Source organism: Engystomops pustulosus, chromosome 7 (genome assembly GCF_040894005.1).
Source record: "Engystomops pustulosus chromosome 7, aEngPut4.maternal, whole genome shotgun sequence".
Taxonomy (NCBI): Eukaryota; Metazoa; Chordata; class Amphibia; order Anura; family Leptodactylidae; genus Engystomops; species Engystomops pustulosus.
Genome location: NC_092417.1, coordinates 122,323,808 through 122,343,158, shown reverse-complemented (window position 1 = coordinate 122,343,158; position 19,351 = coordinate 122,323,808). Strand labels below are relative to the sequence as shown.

At 43.8% G+C, this 19,351-nt stretch overlaps 1 protein-coding gene across 1 annotated transcript in view; it reads right to left on the bottom strand.

Moving 5' to 3' along the window:
• Nucleotides 1–1,105, bottom strand: part of HSD11B2 (hydroxysteroid 11-beta dehydrogenase 2) — a 44,343-nt gene extending 43,238 nt beyond the window's left edge. Inside the window, exon 1 of the mRNA XM_072117719.1 lies at nt 738–1,105. Within this exon, the coding sequence (XP_071973820.1) occupies nt 738–1,014 (277 nt within the window). The 5' untranslated portion in view covers nt 1,015–1,105. The remainder of the gene's footprint in view (nt 1–737) is intronic.
• Nucleotides 1,106–19,351: the final 18,246 nt, after the last annotated feature.

Here is a 19,351-nt window from a genome sequence, read left to right as displayed (position 1 = left end):
TGACTCATATGACATATTTATCTCCCTCCAAGATAAATCAGGCAAGTAGCCATGGCTAGGATTGGCCAGGGTTACACCCCTAGTTGAAATGGGCGTCAATTTTAAGGATGGGATGAGCACCCGACCTGACCATCGGGTCCACTCATCTCTAAATGTAATCAGACATTGAAAACTTTTCTTGATTCAGAATATATGGGACCCTTATAGCATCTTCTGTGTTGTTCTACCACAACCTGAGCAAATGGAACCCGCCAAATGCAGTTATTAAGGCAGCAGAAATTACTTACAAAGCAGTGGTTTTCTGTAAGCACTCAATCTTGAATATAAAGTCTTAATAGTTACCTTTGTAAGCCATTACAAGGAAACATAGCTAGAACTGAGATGAACTGATTGTGTGAGCCCTCGCATGTATGTCACACCTCCTGCAGTGAAAGTGTCATTGGCTGATGAGTAGTTACAAAGCCATGTGTTACAGCAAGTTTACGTGAAACCATTCAAACTAAGTCTACTGAATGCTCTCCAGGAGAGTAGTGTCACTTCCTACACAGTATCATGTTCCTATAGTGTACATTTCTACTTGATATTACTTAGTGACCAATGATGACATTTGTTCAGGGACCAAAAATGGTTTTAACTGCCTGTGAATTACACTGAACATCACATTCCCCCAAAAACATTGCAGGCAACTTCCAACATAGTCCAGAAACTTAAGTCAGATACTTGTGCACGTCACTTACCTGTGATGAATACAGTCTTGCCAGCTACTGGTAACATTCTCCTTGGAGAGGCAATATTCAGAACATACCAACATGCAGAACTGAGAAGCACAATTCCCAGAATGATTGGAAGATACAAGTGGCAGAACCATTCAAAGATCACCAAAAGAAAGAAATAGACCAGCAGGGCAGGGGTTAGGATCATGTCAGAATGGGAAAACTTAAAAAATACCAGGAGGGAGAAGAAGACCCAGACAGAGCCATAGGCCCATAAGGAAGGAGATGTAGATAGATCCATGGCAGCTGGATGCACAAGAAAAGAAAGTCTATGCAAAGTGTTGCTGGCCAGGACTTGTGCACCAGGTCCACAGAGGACTGAGAAGTACTGTACACACTCACACCACGAGCAGTCTATTTATACAGGAGGGGAGGCGGGGCCAGCTCTAATCTCCACTCATCTCATTGGTCTCTCCCTTTCCACTCACGTAGAATATTTCTAGGGGGGGGGTAGAGGTAGAATATCTTATCACTAGATACAATGTTATATACTTTGAGCAGAGAAGGTTCTTGTGCTCATGCACGAGCTGCTAACAATTCATTGCAATGCTCTGGATAGTTACATGCATCAGGGGATGAGTTCACAGAGGGGTTTCCACAAGCAGCGAATAGGTTACAGCACATGGAGTGTACAGATTGGACGGGGCTGCTGCCACATTGTGCAGGTGAGGTGGAAGCGCTGCTGCTGCGGCCGCTACTGCCAGATACCATCCAGCGAGACTCCCTCCAGCGAGACTCCCCTGAGCCAGATAGATTTCCTCTTACTGCTGCTTTCTATGAAGAGGCAGAACTCCAGGGAGAACTACAAGTACACCGAATGATAGACGTTCCTGAAACTGTTGCTTTGTTTCCAGTGTGTGTAAAGTTTCTGTACATATGTAGGTATGTGTAGGCAGGGCCGCCGATAGGGCAGTACAACTGGTACTGCCCTATGGGGCCCGGACTCTAAGACACTAGGGGGGGGGGCCCGGGGGCCCGGCCGGTGGGCCGCAGACTGTGCGGTCTGTGCTGCACACAATATGTGTGGTGTGGGGTGGAGGCGCCGGGGGCCGCTGGCAGTGGCGTACCGACCGCAGTCCGGGCCCATCGGACGGGGGGGCCCGGGCCGGGGCAATCACTAATGCCTCTGTCTGTCGGACCCCCCGTGAATTTGCTGGCCTGGCAGGCTATAATTTAATGATTCTGGGCCGGTGGGGGCGGTGCTTGTGCCGTCCGCGGCATTCTGTATTGGAGCTGCGCTCATGACAGAGCTGGAAGTGACGCGCACTGACACTTCCTGCTCTGTCACACTGAAGCAGCGCACAGGACGGTAAGCGTCCTAGCGCTGGCAGCATAATGACGTCATTACGCTGCCAGCGCTGGGCGCCTCACTACGTGCCCAGTACAGAAGACGGAGGATGAAGGCCAGAAAAAGGGGAGTGAAGAAATGTGAGTATTAGAGTTTATTTTTTTAAAATTATAAATTGTGTGTGGGGGCCATTACTATATATCTGTGTGTGTGGGGGGCCATTACTATATATCTGTGTGTGTGGGGGGCCATTACTATATATCTGTGTGTGTGTGTGTGTGTTGGGGGCCATTACTATATATCTGTGTGTGTGGGGGCCATTACTATATATCTGTGTTTGTGGGGGGCCATTACTATATATCTGTGTGTGTGGGGGGCCATTACTATATATCTGTGTGTGTGGGGGGCCATTACTATATATCTGTGTGTGTGGGGGGCCATTACTATATATCTGTGTGTGTGGGGGGCCATTACTATATATCTGTGTGTGTGGGGGGCCATTACTATATATCTGTGTGTGTGGGGGCCATTACTATATATCTGTGTGTGGGGGGCCATTACTATATATCTGTGTGTGTGTGTGTGTGTTGGGGGCCATTACTATATATCTGTGTGTGTGGGGGCCATTACTATATATCTGTGTTTGTGGGGGGCCATTACTATATATCTGTGTGTGTGGGGGGCCATTACTATATATCTGTGTGTGTGGGGGGCCATTACTATATATCTGTGTGTGTGGGGGCCATTACTATATATCTGTGTGTGTGGGGGGCCATTACTATATATCTGTGTGTGTGGGGGGCCATTACTATATATCTGTGTGTGTGGGGGGCCATTACTATATATCTGTGTGTGTGGGGGGCCATTACTATATATCTGTGTGTGTGGGGGGCCATTACTATATATCTGTGTGTGTGGGGGGCCATTACTATATATCTGTGTGTGTGGGGGGCCATTACTATATATCTGTGTGTGGGGGGCCATTACTATATATCTGTGTGTGTGGGGGGCCATTACTATATATCTGTGTGTGTGGGGGCCATTACTATATATCTGTGTGTGTGTGTGTGTGTGGGGGGGGGGGGGGGGCATTACTATATATCTGTGTGTGTGGGGGGCCATTACTATATATCTGTGTGTGTGGGGGCCATTACTATATATCTGTGTGTGTGGGGGGCCATTACTATATATCTGTGTGTGTGGGGGGCCATTACTATATATCTGTGTGTGTGGGGGGCCATTACTATATATCTGTGTGTGTGGGGGGCCATTACTATATATCTGTGTGTGTGTGTGTGTGTGGGGGGCCATTACTATATATCTGTGTATGTGGGGGGCCATTACTATATATCTGTGTGTGTGGGGGCCATTACTATATATCTGTGTGTGTGGGGGGCCATTACTATATATCTGTGTGTGTGGGGGCCATTACTATATATCTGTGTGTGTGGGGGGCCATTACTATATATCTGTGTGTGTGGGGGGCCATTACTATATATCTGTGTGTGTGGGGGCCATTACTATATATCTGTGTGTGTGGGGGGCCATTACTATATATCTGTGTGTGTGGGGGGCCATTACTATATATCTGTGTGTGTGGGGGGGGCATTACTATATATCTGTGTGTGTGGGGGGCCATTACTATATATCTGTGTGTGTGGGGGGCCATTACTATATATCTGTGTGTGTGGGGGGGGCCATTACTATATATCTGTGTGTGTGTGGGGGGCCATTACTATATATCTGTGTGTGTGTGGGGGGCCATTACTATATATCTGTGTGTGTGGGGGGCCATTACTATATATCTGTGTGTGTGGGGGGCCATTACTATACATCTGTGTGTGTGGGGGGCCATTACTATACATCTGTGTGTGTGGGGGGCCATTACTATATATCTGTGTGTGTGGGGGGCCATTACTATATATCTGTGTGTGTGGGGGGCCATTACTATATATCTGTGTGTGTGGGGGGCCATTACTATATATCTGTGTGTGTGGGGGGGGCCATTACTATATATCTGTGTGTGTGTGGGGGGCCATTACTATATATCTGTGTGTGTGTGGGGGGCCATTACTATATATCTGTGTGTGTGGGGGGCCATTACTATATATCTGTGTGTGTGGGGGGCCATTACTATATATCTGTGTGTGTGGGGGGCCATTACTATACATCTGTGTGTGTGGGGGGCCATTACTATATATCTGTGTGTGTGGGGGGCCATTACTATATATCTGTGTGTGTGGGGGGCCATTACTATATATCTGTGTGTGTGGGGGGCCATTACTATATATCTGTGTGTGTGGGGGCCATTACTATATATCTGTGTGTGTGGGGGGCCATTACTATATATCTGTGTGTGTGGGGGCCATTACTATATATCTGTGTGTGTGGGGGCCATTACTATATATCTGTGTGTGTGGGGGCCATTACTATATATCTGTGTGTGTGGGGGGCCATTACTATATATCTGTGTGTGTGGGGGCCATTACTATATATCTGTGTGTGGGGGGCCATTACTATATATCTGTGTGTGTGGGGGGCCATTACTATATATCTGTGTGTGTGGGGGCCATTACTATATATCTGTGTGTGTGGGGGGCCATTACTATATATCTGTGTGTGTGGGGGGCCATTACTATATATCTGTGTGTGTGGGGGGCCATTACTATATATCTGTGTGTGTGTGGGGGGCCATTACTATATATCTGTGTGTGTGTGGGCCATTACTATACAGGCGGTCCCCTACTTAAGGACACCCGACGACCCACAGTTAAAGACGGACCCCTCTGCCCACTGTGACCTCTGGTGAAGCTCTCTGGATGCTTTAGTTTAGTCCCAGGGTGCAATGATCAGCTGTAAAGTGTCTGTAATGAAGCTTTATTGATAATCCTTGTATGTAACCCGGGGACTGCCTGTATATATATGTGTGTGGGGGGGGGCATTACTATATATCTGTGTGTGTGGGGGCCATTACTATATATATGTGTGTGTGTGTGGGGGGGGGGCATTACTGTTATTTTTACTATTTTTCAGACCCCCTAGGGTACTTTAACTCCAGGTTGTCTGACTGATCCTACCATATACTGCCATACTACAGTATATGCGGATTTTCTACATCATCTATTACAATGTGCAAATCACACATTGTAATAGAAGGGTTAAAATCAGACAGCCTCCGGTCTTTGTATAAATGTAATTAGGACATAATTTTTATTCCTGTGATATTATACTGTCAGTGACTGTGGTGTTTTTAGAGGCAGCCCTTTAGTGCAGTCATTTTTTTGGCGCTGTATACTAACGTGCAGTTTTTTCGCAGCTGGTATATATTTATGTATATGTGATATATTCATTACTGCAATATTATTAGTATTGTACAGGTACGTGGATATATATATATAATATATTTATGTGCAACTGAATTTCAGTGTTTCATATGGTGTATGTATTTATATGTGTAGTGTGAATATAGCGTGTGTAGAGTATATATGGGGCAGTGTTAATATGTGTTTATGTGTATTATGCATATATAGTGTATGTGCGCTTTTGTCTGTGGAGTGCAAAGTCACCCAGCGGCCAGTCCTGCGGTGATCCGAAATCCCGATACCTGTGCCTGCTCAGCAGCCTCTGTGAATCAGTGTGCAGGTGCTGGGACTTTAGGTTTCCTTGGGGCATGCAATGAACGCTCCTTCATATTTCCTCAGAACCAATGGGAAGGAAAAGAAGTCCTGACCCTTATGCAGTGATTCACAGAGGTTGCTGAGCAGGCACAGGTACCAGGACTTCAGATTACCTCAGGACTGGTGGCAGGGTGACGTAAAGAGCCCTTAGGTGCACTGGAGCACCCCCACTGGTAATTAACACAATTCTTTATTAAAACATTAAAAGATAGTGGCGGCCCTAGCAATTGCACTTTATAATGTTATATTTGTTATATGTTGTCTGTTAAACACTTTTATATGTTTACTGTTCACCATGCTTTAGTTTTTGATGCCATATTTGCACTATAATAAATATACTTGACCAAAAGTATGACTCCTATTGGCAATCTACCAGAAGAGTGTGCCTTGTCGTAGCAACAGGCCTCAAACCCTGTTTGTGAAAGGTCACTGCGGGGGGCAGGAGGCTTGTTCGGTTTTGGGGTGTGTTGGGGCCCAGACACTTTTGCTGTATGGGGCCCCGAATTTCCTGATGGCTGCCCTGTGTGTAGGTGACTGCCTGTTTTTTGCTCTCTGTTGGTGAGGTTATTGACTGCTACCTGTCACATAGCAGGTGGGTTAATAAATGAAACTGTATTTTAATTCCATGTGCAAATCATTGTAATGCAATCAGCACAACTTTTCTGAAGCAACTGAACCACAATCCTATTTAGCTTTTTTTCTGGAAAAATTGCTGAATAAGTGAATTCATTGTGCAGTAGGAGAGGTGATTTGCCTGATTACATTACTGTGAACACATGCATTAACATCACGTTTACAATGTGTTTTGTAAACACAAATGTTAACAGTAATGTAATTGGGCAAATCACCTCTCCTCAGCTGTTGAAATGTGCTTCAAAGCGCAACGTGTGAACACGGCCTGAGGCTTCATTCAAACATCGCATTTTGTTTGCGTTAACGCATGCATTTCAACATTGCGTTTAGAAAACACAAGCGTTAACGCATGTTAACAAAATGCTAATGTATGTGTTAACATGACGTTAAAGGGGTATTCCCACAAAGATACGTTTCAGGATAACAAAATAACACATGGTATCACAAGCTCCACCGATACTAATGCTAAATAAATACACAACAACGACTTTTTGGATCAATTTTGGCTGCAGTGTTTATTAGGGATTACATAAATAACTTAATAAATAATCAATTCATAAAAATTTGTTAAACCCACCATAACAATTTCAACTCATGCAATAACTCTCAAGTTAAAATTAATAAACCAGCCCACCCAGCAATGACTGGGTGACTAAATCCCACTAGTAAACGCCAGCGACAAATTACACAATACATAAAATAAGGGGAGGGGGGGCTGGACAATAAGGGTAATGCCACACATGGCGTTTTGAAACCGTTTTTGGTCCGTTTTTGAGCACTCCTTTAAAAACGCATGTATTTTTTGAAAACTCATCCGTTTTTTTCAGGAACAAGCCGCCGGTGTATTACATTAAATTAACAAGAACACCGACAGCTGGTTCCCCGGTAGGCGCGGCTTTGTTTGCGTTTTCAAACGCAGACAAAGCGGTGCGTGTGGCACCAGCCTTAGGCCGGCGCCACACAGGGCGCTTTGTCTGCGCTTGCAAACGCAGACAAAGTCGCGCCCTCCGGGGCGGGCCTCGGCCCGATCGCATCGGCGTTTCTATGGAAACGCCTGCGATCGGGAACGAGCCGCCGGTGTTTCGCATTAAATTAACGCAAAACACCGGCGGCTCGTTCCCGATCGCAGGCGTTTCCATAGAAACGCCGATGCGATCGAGCCGAGGCCCGCCCCGGTGGGCGCGACTTTGTTTGCGTTTGCAAGCGCAGACAAAGCGCCCTGTGTGGCGCCGGCCTTAGGGTGAAGACACACATGGCGTTTTTGGGCCGTTTTTACTAAGTGCGTTTTCAGATTGTTAAAAACGCATGCGTTAAAAAACGCATCCGTTTTTTGAAAACGCATGCGTTTTTGTCCATTTTTCCGAAATTGCACAATGAAAAACGGACAAAAACGCATTTTCAAAAAACGGATGCGTTTTTTAACGCATGCGTTTTTAACTATCTGAAAACGCATTTAGTAAAAACGGCCCAAAAACGCCATGTGTGTCTTCACGTTGATGAGAGGTAATTTGCCTGATTACATTACCATTTACGTTTGTTAACGCAATATTAACTCACGCGTTAACAAAACACACCTGTTAATGTGTTGTTAACACATGTGTTAACATTACCTTTACAATGCGTTTTGTAAACGGAAATGTTATCAGTAATGTAATTAGGCAAATCACCTCTCCTCAGCTGTTGTAATGCGTTTAAAACGCAATGAAAACGCAGGTCAAAACGCAACGTGTGAACGCGCCTTAAGGGCACACGTTGCACTTTGGTTGCGTTTTCATTGCGCTTTAAAATGCATTTTTATAGTTGAGGAGAGGTGATTTGCCTAATTAGATTTCTGTTAACATTTGATTTGCGTTTACAAAATGCATTGTAAACGCGACGTTAACGCATGTGTTAACAATGTGTTAATGCATGCTTTTTGTTAACATATGTGTTAACATAGTGTTAACAAATGTAATTAGTCATGTAATTAGGAAAATCACCTCTCCATAGCTCTCCAACACAACGTGTTTAACCAAAACGCAACATGTGAACGTCAGGGCGCGTTCACACGTTCCACTAGCATTGCGTTCATAACGTGACGCTAGCGCACAGGGGCCACAGCATATATGATTGTCCCAAGCCCCGCCCCCAGTGCGCTAGCGTCGTGTTATGAATGTGACGCTAGCGGAACGTGTGAATGTGCCCTCAGGGTGGTGGCACACATAGCGTTTTGAACCCGTTTTTAGCCATGTTTTTTCAGTCCATTAAAAAATGAATGCATTTTTTGAAAACGCATTAGTTTTTCTCCGGTTTTCCCAATTATTTTATTTAAAAACGTACAAAAACGGATGCGTTTTTTAACGAACTGAATACGCATGACTAAAAACGGAATAAAAACAGATTCAAAACGCCTAAGGGTGATGCCACACATGGCGTTTTTGGTCCGTTTTGAAGCATGCTTTTTCAGTCCATTTAAAAACGCATGTGCTTTAACCCCTTAAGGACGCAGGGTATTTTCGCTCATTTCTTGCTCTCCATCTTCAAAAATCCATAACTTTTTCATTTTTCCGTATACAGAGCTGTGTGAGGGCTTATTTTGTGAGGAACAAATTTTACTTTCCCGTGATGTTATTTATTATTCCCTCCCATGTAGTGGGAAGCCGGAAAAAATTTCAAAATGTGGAAAATTAAAAAAACACATGTGCATCACGTTCTTGTGGGCTCAGTTTTTATGACTTTCACTCTTCGCTCCAAATAACACCTCTACTTTATTCTTTGGTTCGGTGCGATCGTGGTAATACCAAATTTATATAGGTTTTACTGCGTTTTAATACATTTTCAAAAATTAAACGAATGTGTACAAAAAGAAAACAATTTTTTGCCATCTTCTGAGGCTAATAATTTTTTCATACTTTGGGGTACGGAGCTTTGTGATGTGTAATTTTTTTGCAAAATGAGCCGATGTTTTCATTGGTACCATTTTGAGGTCTGTGCGACATTTTGATAATTTTGATTACATTTTTTATGTTATGTAAAAAGGTGTAAAAGTCACGTTTTGGACATTTGGCCGCCATTTCCCGTCTCGGTGGTCACCACCGGCCTTAACCGTTTTTATTTTTTGATTGGGCATTTTGGGACACGGCGATACCTAATGTGTCAGTGATTTTTACGGTTTATTACGTTTTATATCAGTTCTAGGAAAAGGGGGGTGATTTGAACTTTTAATATTTTATTAATTTTTTACATTTTTAAACTTTTTTTTTTCACTATTTCTTAGACCATCTAGGGCAGTGGTGGCGAACCTATGGCACGGGTGCCAGAGGTGGCACTCGGAGCCCTCTCTGTGGGCACCCAGGCCATTACCAGAGAGGACTCCGGGTATCTTCCTGGGACTATTTTCTGCTTTATTGGTGTCCTCAGGTGCTGATATGAATCAAAGTTGTGACAGAGCAGGGAGTATAAATTTCTGTGGTGGCACTTTGCGATAATTAAGTGGGTTTTGGTTGTAGTTTGGGCACTCGGTCTCTAAAAGGTTCGCCATCACTGATCTAGGGTACATTAACCCTAGATGGTCAGATCGTTCCTACCATATACTGTAATACTACTGTATTGCAGTATATAGCATTTTTGCACATGATTCATTACAATGAGCCACTGGCTCATTGTAACGAATCCTCAGATGCCATTCAGCCTCGGGTCTCACGAAGACCCCGATGACGTTCGGGGGAGCGGCGATCGCAGGTAACATGGCGGCGCCATGCAAACAACAGGTTAACACCCGCGCAGCAAAGCCCATCTCTGTATGAAGAGGGCTCAGCCCGTGAGCCCTCTTCATACACCTTTCATAGCTCCGTGTTGGATATATCCGTCACGGAGCGTGAAGGGGTTAATAAAGCAGCAGTTTTTCATAGCTTTCATAGCTCCGTGTTGGATATATCCGTCACGGAGCGTGAAGGGGTTAATAAAGCAGCAGTTTTTGACCATTTACCCTGTGTTTGGCTGCTGACAGCCTGTTTATCTTTTAAGATAATTGGGAAAAACTGTCAAAAAACACATGCCTTTTTAATGGACTGAAAATGCGTGCTTAAAAATGTACCAAAAACGCCATGTGTGGCATCACCCTTAGGGTTGTGCCACCATCTTGGATTTCTGTGTGTGCAGATGAGATTTCTCTGCTCTGAGTCTGTAGCCATGCCCCCTGCACGGCGCTCAGAGAAAATCACTGATTACTTCCTAAGTAATCATGTGCAGAGAGAGAGGCTGCAAACTCAAAACTAAAAGGAGATAAGTAATCCAGGGGTAGGAGGAGTCTGGCACATATCTGTGAGATGTAGCAGAGCTCACAGTGTAACAGTGTAAAAGTCTGTCCGCCTTTGTAATCTCATGCATCTCTAATCTGTCTCATCCCTCTCCTATGTGTCAGTCTGTACAATGTCAGAAAAATATGCAAAGTTTTCCAAGATGGGATAAGGCAGCTCCCTTGACATCAAACATGACCTACGAGATGCCTTATGACAGTGATGGCGAACCTATGGCATGGGTGCCAGAGGTGGCACTCAGAGCCATTTCTGTGGGCACTCAGACCAGGACAGAGTTCACCAAATAGGACCAAATCCACCAAATCTTCCTGCAGTACCAGGCAAGAGATGCTGCTCTCAGTGCTATTTTAAAGCTGTTTGGAACTGTATGAAAATTGAGAAGGTGTTGAAAGAACTGCAATATCTCTGGAGGTCCTCTCGCTGGACTCGCCATTCTTCCTCCACTGAGAGAAGCTGGAGAGAAGCTACAATGTCTGAGTCTGAATTTGCCATTCTTTTTTTCAATTGTATTGGTTTCCTCAGGGGGCCAATACGATTTAAAGATTGGAAGTACAGGTAGCAATGAGTTACTTCCTAAAATGCCATGTTGGCACTCCACTGTAAATAAGTGGATTTTTCTTATGACATGATGCGGGATTAAAACCAAACCAGTATATCTATTCCAAAAGGATCAGATTCCCACTGTAGACAGCATTGTTTCAACCTGATTGGGTCTCCTCAGTACAGCGAGGGGAACTGGTTTGGCTGAATGAGAGGCCTGTGACTAGGGTTGGGAAGTAAGAGTTCTCCTTACAAAGACTCCAAATTAAGGCCACCATGTAGGCGTGTGAAGTCTTATTGCCATGGATGCTCCACTAGGGTCTAGTAGGTCATGTTTGATGTCAAGGGAGCTATCTTACAAGGTAGCTAAAAGAAGCGTGGTTTTCCTTCCCATTCTGGAAAACTTTGCATATTTTCCCAGAATCCCCCTAATGGAGCATTCATGGCAATAAGACTCCACACGTCTACATGGTGGCACTCTCCGTAATTCTTCCCGACCAATGTCAGAAGCCAGATGAAAGTGTATGTACACCTTGTACCCTGATAATCTAACCACATTGTTACTCCACAAAACTAGATGGGTCATAATGTGTCTGCTTAGAGAGTCCCTGCCCACACGCTGGGATTTTACACTTGGCAGCCTAGGGAGTTATAGGAGCTAAAACGACAATAAAACTGAGTAAGGGGTTAAAATGATCTTTGTGTTAACATCACTAGGGAAAACGCTTTAATGCATGCATTTTGTAAACACAATTTTGACAGCAATGTTATTAACCCCTTAAGGACGTGGCCCTTTTTCTGGTTTTTCATTTTCATTTTTCACTCCCCACCTTCAAAAATCTATAATTTTTTATTTTTACGCGTATAGAACTGTGTTTGGGTATTTATTATACCATGCCGTGAACTGGGAAGCGGAAATCAAATTCTGAATGCAGTGAAAATTATGAAAAAATGCATTTGCACCGTTTTCTTGTGGGCTTGGATTTTACAGCCTTCACTGAGGGCCCGAAATGACATGTCTACTTTATTCGTTGGGTCGGTACGATCACGAGGATACCAAATTTGTATAGGTTTTATAATGTTTTCATACAAAAATTAAAACCTTCTGTATGAAAAATCTTCATTTTGCCATATTCTGGCGCTAATAACTTTTTCATATTTCAGTGTACTCAGCTGTGGGTGGTGTCATTTTTTGCAACTTTTGATGACATTTTTAATGCTATCATTTAGACTACTGTACAGCCTTTTGATCACTTTTCATAGAATTCTTTGTTTTTCAAAATGGCAAAAAAGTGGCACTTTCGACTTTGGGCGCTATTTTCCGTTACGGGGGTTAAACGCCAGGAAAAATCGTTATTATATTTTGATAGATCGGACATTTTGGGACGCGATGATACAAAACATGTTTATGATAAGTTAAGCAAATCGGCTGTTGTGATGCGTCTGAAAATGCATGGGTTATTGCAAACAAAATGCAACGTGTGAATGCAGCCCAAGGCTAAATGTAGATGTGTTAAATAATTATTAATCACAATATTCACTTGTAGACCATAAAGTGTTAAACTGATAGCGATACACGAGCTGTACACGAGTTGTGACATACACAACTTGAGATGTACATTACATCCAGCCTAAATATATATGAATACCATATATAGGGACACAGAACGTCCAACACTACAAGACACACCTCTACTAGGACTATATATGTGACACACAGACAGTGTCATGGTGGGTGATACCGAGAGGCTGTTACATCAGGGCTGATACATCAAGGCTACGACAGCTGGACAACGCTCACAACTGAAACTACTGAAACTCTCACAGACACATGGAGAAGACACAACAGGTGTACCACGACATATGAAGAGCTACGGGAAGAGATGGAAGCCTCCCGGCCATTACAGAACATATCCTCACTGATACACTGACTGACACGGACACGTGACTGATAACCTGCGCAAGTATCTTGTATCCTGTATTCTGCAACCTGGATGACCCCAATAAAGGAGACTTTTTATAAGTATCATCGAGTCCTTCTGGTGTCCATCGAGTGACGTATTTTGGGAATTATCACTTTGTCACCAAGTATAGTTATTTGTATCAAATTACATTTAACAATACACAGAACAATAGACAATATCTATTATTAGATTATTACAAGATGCAGCAAATTCATGATGTGGATTCCAATGTACTGTACATTTTAACACATGTGGATTACTGTCGAGCAGCCCAACTACAAAATTTGAGTTTGGACCAAACTTTGTGGGTTCGGGGCCCTGTTAATACACTTGCTGGCGTCACAGGGCGCTTGCCATTTGGGGTGGATCATCGCTCCCCAATGATGGCATGGTTAGTGCCGGTGCACAGGTAATTTAAACAGTATACACTCACATTTGGTGCTGGGTGGGGTCCAGGTTCGGTACTCAAACCCAGATAGCGTTTTTAAATTTGGATTTAGCCAGACAACATTTCAACAGGTCCGCACATCAGTAATGTGGATATGTACACAATGGAAAACATGTGCTGGTTAATGATCACAAACATTTCAGTAGAAGCACAACTGCAATCAGGCAGGCATCGCCTTTGTGTAATTCTAGATGTGAATTAGCTTATACTAGTTATAAGGAGGTGGTAACATTTTTTTTTTTGTCTGTGTGGGCGTAGTTCTGTGTTCTGTATGTAAATAAAAGGTTGCCACCCACTTTGCTATTTCACTAAACTTCTGGCAGGCCATATATTTTGAAAGGGTGCATGTAAAAATATCATCAAACACAGATCATATGAGGTATGCCATTTGGATTTTGTACTCATTGATAGGCTCTTTATAAAGATCCTAGTGGAAGGCAAAAAAGTCATGACAGATTTGTTTCAAGTTCTGCAACTCTTTTGTTCCATATATTTTTCAGCAACTGTTCCATATTTTTTTTCAACAATGACTCTACATCATAGAGGTTTCAGGGTATGGCTAGGGCTAGACCGACGTTGGGGTTGCTTCAAAAGGTGTGGAAAGTATATAAAGATTTGCTGGGAGTAGAAAACTATACTAAATACACGCCTCTGTGGGACAACCCCGTCTTAGCAGAAGTGTTTATGCTGGAGGATATGCAAAGGTGGGGTAGTAAAGGGGTGTGTTATCTATATCAGCTGTACTCTGATGGGGTATTGAAGTCTTTCCAGCAATTAAAGGATGAGTTTGAATTGCCGCAGTCTTGGTTCTTTCAATACTTGAGGTTGAGACATGCTCTACAGACACAAGCCCAGTCCGGTTCATTGGAAACTAGCTCTATGGGAGTGTTGGAAGGCGTAGTCAAAACTCAAGGGACTAGAGGGGTGATTTCCTTGATGTATGGTTTCCTTCTCTCCAAAGTATTAGGAGATCCTATGGCCGAGACCAAAAGGAGGTGGAAGTTGGGGAACTGTCAGAGGAAGAGTTGGCGGAGGCGGCGGGTTCTCCTAGTGTCTTATCTATGAATGTTGCACAAAGGAGGTCTCAGTTGTTTTTACTGCACAGAGTATATAGAACGCCATATGTCCTATGGAAAATGGGACTGAGGGAGGATGCACGGTGTCCCAGGTGTCAAGAAGAGAGGGCAGACGGATGACATATGTTTTTGGTCATGTGCAGCATTAGAGAGCCTGTGGAAGGAGGCAGAGGATTTGATGGATCGGATATATACAGGGGCGGACTGGCCATTGTACCCACCGGGAATTTTCCCGGTGGGCCGGTTGGCCCTGGGCCGGTCCGGAGCTGTTCCGGGGCCGGTCCGCACTCCCTCCGAACAGATTTGAACATAATCTATTGTACCTGCATCGTACGATCGTACGATGCAGGTACTATTGATTATTACACAGACGCAGCGCAGCATCGCTGCTTCTGCGTCTGTGTGTTACTGTATGCAGCTACACAGGTCGCGCAACTGACGTCATTGCGCGACCTGTGTAGCGTGGAGGAGCGCTGACACGTAACGTGTCAGCCGTCAGCTCTCCCGACCACCTGCAGCTCCGCGGCTTGCTGGTTATAAGAGGCGCAGGATAGTGACGTCACTATCCTGCGCCTCTACACCAAGCCACCGAAGACCGGGGACAGGAAGAAACCTCCTCCGAAGAACAGGAGGTGAGTATTATGATTTTTTTTTTAAATTATAGGCTGGAGGCATTCATTGTATAAATGGGGAAGTGATTATATAAACAAGACAGGCTGGGGACATTATTTCTATATCTGGGCAGCCACTTCATGGCTGTGGGCATTCATTTTATTGCTAGGGCGGGCTGGAGCTATTAATTGTATATCTGGGGCGGACTGGAGCTATTAATTGTATATCTGGGGCGGGCTGGAGCTATTAATTGTATATCTGGGGCGGGCTGGAGCTATTAATTGTATATCTGGGGCAGGCTGGGGCTATTAATTGTATATCTAGGGCGGGCTGGGGCTATTAATTGTATATCTGGGGCGGACTGGAGCTATTAATTGTATATCTAGGGCGGGCTGGGGCTATTAATTGTATATCTGGGGCAGGCTGGGGCTATTAATTGTATATCTGGGGCAGGCTGGGGCTATTAATTGTATATCTGGGGCGGGCTGGAGCTATTAATTGTATATCTGGGGCTATTAATTGTATATCTGGGGCAGGCTGGGGCTATTAATTGTATATCTAGGGCGGGCTGGGGCTATTAATTGTATATCTAGGGCGGGCTGGAGCTATTAATTGTATATCTGGAGCGGGCTGGGGCTATTAATTGTATATCTGGGGCGGGCTGGGGCTATTAATTGTATATCTAGGGCGGGCTGGGGCTATTAATTGTATATCTAGGGCGGGCTGGGGCTATTAATTGTATGTCCGGACGGGCTGGGGCTATTAATTGCATGTCCAGGGCGGGCTTGGGCTATTAATTGCATGTCCGGGGCGGGCTGGGGCTTTTAATTGCATGTCCGGGGCGGAATGGGGCTATTAATTGCATGTCCGGGGCGGAATGGGGCTATTAATTGCATGTCCGGGGCGGGCTGGGGCTATTAATTGCATGTCCGGGGCGGGCTGGGGCTATTAATTGCATGTCCGGGGCGGAATGGGGCTATTAATTGCATGTCCGGGGCGGAATGGGGCTATTAATGGCATGTCTGGGGCGGGCTGGGGCTGTTAATTGCATGTCTGGGGCGGGCTGGGACTATTAATTGCATGTCCGGGGCGGGCTGGGGCTATTAATTGCATGTCCGGGGCGGGCTGGGGCTACTAATTGCATGTCCGGGGCGGGCTGGGGCTACTAATTGCATGTCCGGGGCGGGCTGGGGCTACTAATTGCATGTCCGGGGCGGGCTGGGGCTACTAATTGCATGTCCGGGGCGGGCTGGGGCTACTAATTGCATGTCCGAGGTGGGCAGGTGCCATTACCATTACAGTATCTTACATTATGGGCCACTATTTTTGTGGTACTAATATTTCAGGGGGCTCTATTACGGTATTTGGGGCAAAGTATTGGTGGTAGCAGAAGAAGGGACAGTTAAGTGACAATAGGAAAGTGCAGAACATAAGACGTCTATGTGGTAAACTCTGCAGGAATGCCGTGTACCTGGAGGAAGAGACAAGGTGATGGTGGAACTAATGGAGAAGATAAGGAACGAGTACAATCCGAGGAGACGTCACCTGATGTCACTGGATGCAATAGGTGAGGATCTCATGTGTTTTCTGTAGCTGTATATGATAAATACTGATTTTTTTAATTTTCGCTTCTGTGTATATATGTAGTATTATAGTAGTTATATTCCTGTACATAGGGGGCAGTATTATAGTAGTTATATTCTTGTACATAGAGGCAGTACTATAGTAGTTATATTCCTGTACATAGAGGCAGTACTATAGTAGTTATATTCCTGTACATAGGGGGCAGTATTATAGTAGATATATTCTTGTACATAGGGGGCAGTATTATAGTAGTTATATTCTTGTACATAGGGGCAGTATTATAGTAGTTATATTCCTGTACATAGGGAGCAGTATTATAGTAGTTATATTCTTGTACATAGGGGCAGTATTATAGTAGTTATATTCTTGTACATAGGGAGCAGTATTATAGTAGTTATATTCCTGTACATAGGGGGCAGTATTATAGTAGTTACATTCTTGTACATAGGGGGCAGTATTATAGTAGTTATATTCCTGTACATAGGGGGCAGTATTATAGTAGTTATATTCTTGTACATAGGGGCCAGTATTATAGTAGTTATATTCTTGTACATAGGGGCAGTATTATAGTAGTTATATTCTTGTACATAGGGGCCAGTATTATAGTAGTTATATTCCTGTACATAGGGGCAGTATTATAGTAGTTATATTCTTGTACATAGGGGCCAGTATTATAGTAGTTATATTCTTGTACATAGGGGCAGTATTATAGTAGTTATATTCCTGTACATAGGGGGCAGTATTATAGTAGATATATTCTTGTACATAGGGGGCAGTATTATAGTAGTTATATTCTTGTACATAGGGTGCAGTATTGTAGTAGTTATATTCTTGTACATAGGGGGCAGTATTATAGTAGTTATATTCTTGTACATAGGGGGCAGTATTATAGTAGTTATATTCCTGTACATAGGGGGCAGTATTATAGTAGTTATATTCCTGTACATAGGGGGCAGTATTATAGTAGTTATATTCTTGTACACAGGGGCCAGTATTATAGTAGTTATATTCTTGTACATAGGGGGCAGTATTATAGTAGTTATATTCTGGTACATAGGAGGCAGTATTATAGTATCTATATTCCTGTAGGGGACAGGATTATAGAAGTTGGCTTGTATGTGGGAGAAAGTATTTTAGTAGTTTTATTTTGTATACAGAAGGCAGGATTAAATGAGTTATTCTATATGTACCAACAATTTGTCGATTATAACTCCACCCACATTGCCCGACCACACCCACTTGTCTTGACTCCGCCCATAAAATGGGGCCGCTTTTACAGTTTTTTCCAGGGCCATTTTAAATTCCCAGTCCGCCCCTGGATATATAACATAAGGCTTCCTCATGATCCTAAGGTTGGTCTACTGAGCTGTATGGATGGACAACAGGGGACTCAGAATAAACGCTTGGCTGTGGCAAAGTTTCTATACCAAGTCGGGAAAAGCATTGCTAGGCACTGGTTAGATGTGGATCCTCCAGGGTTGGGAGAGGTTATAACTATGACAAACAAAACTGTATGGATGGAAATGAAGGTTTACCAGAAAAGAGGCAATCTCAAAAAATTTGAGAAACAGTGGCTTGACTGGGTGGAGTTTCCAGGATTTGCAACTGAGGAACTGCGGAGAGGTTGGTCCAGGTTAAATTTGGGGAGTATACTGGGGCAGTAAGAGTTATCCTAATATATTAAGGGCTACATTGGATGCATGATGACTGGATGGATTAAGGGAGGGGGGCAGACCAGGGAGCTGTTGGGTGGGGGATATGGGGATTGTTATATATGTTTTATATTGAATGTATATTTGTATTATTGTACATTGACTACTGGCAATTTTTGTATTGTGCATATTCATGCTATAAGTGAAAGCAATAAAAGTTATTGATTTAAAAAAAAAAAAACAATGACTCTACATCTTAGATTGACATCTAAAGTATTTTAATAAGCAGTGTCGCACCTAGGGAGAGGTCCAGACCCCCCCTTCACCACCCACACACCCAATGTTCTAAAGGTCTCTTTTGTAATATTTTTATAATTGTACTGTTCCCTGTTTGACTGTCTATGATATTGAAATAGTTGTTGTGCAACGATCAAGTTGTGGCTGCCCTACATCTCTCCTGCCCTTTTAAATATCCAGTGATGCCTAATGCTTTTCACCCTTATTCACATGAATATTGAATTTGTGCTGTATTGATTCCAATAATAACACACAGACAATTTCATATCTATGGCCACAGTCCCGTGTGCAAACCCCACTCTTGTAAAGTCCTGGCGTGTGAAGTCTGGTGAATCCCCATCTTTTTGGGCAGTCCAAGCATCGTAGTCATAGTTAGAACATTCTGGGGCACATTTACTAAGGTCCTTGCGCCAATTTTCTGACTGACTTTTCACATTCTTACATGTGCATACTGCTTGCACATGTATTTACGGAGTGCCTGTACCATATATGTGTCGCGGCCGCTCTAT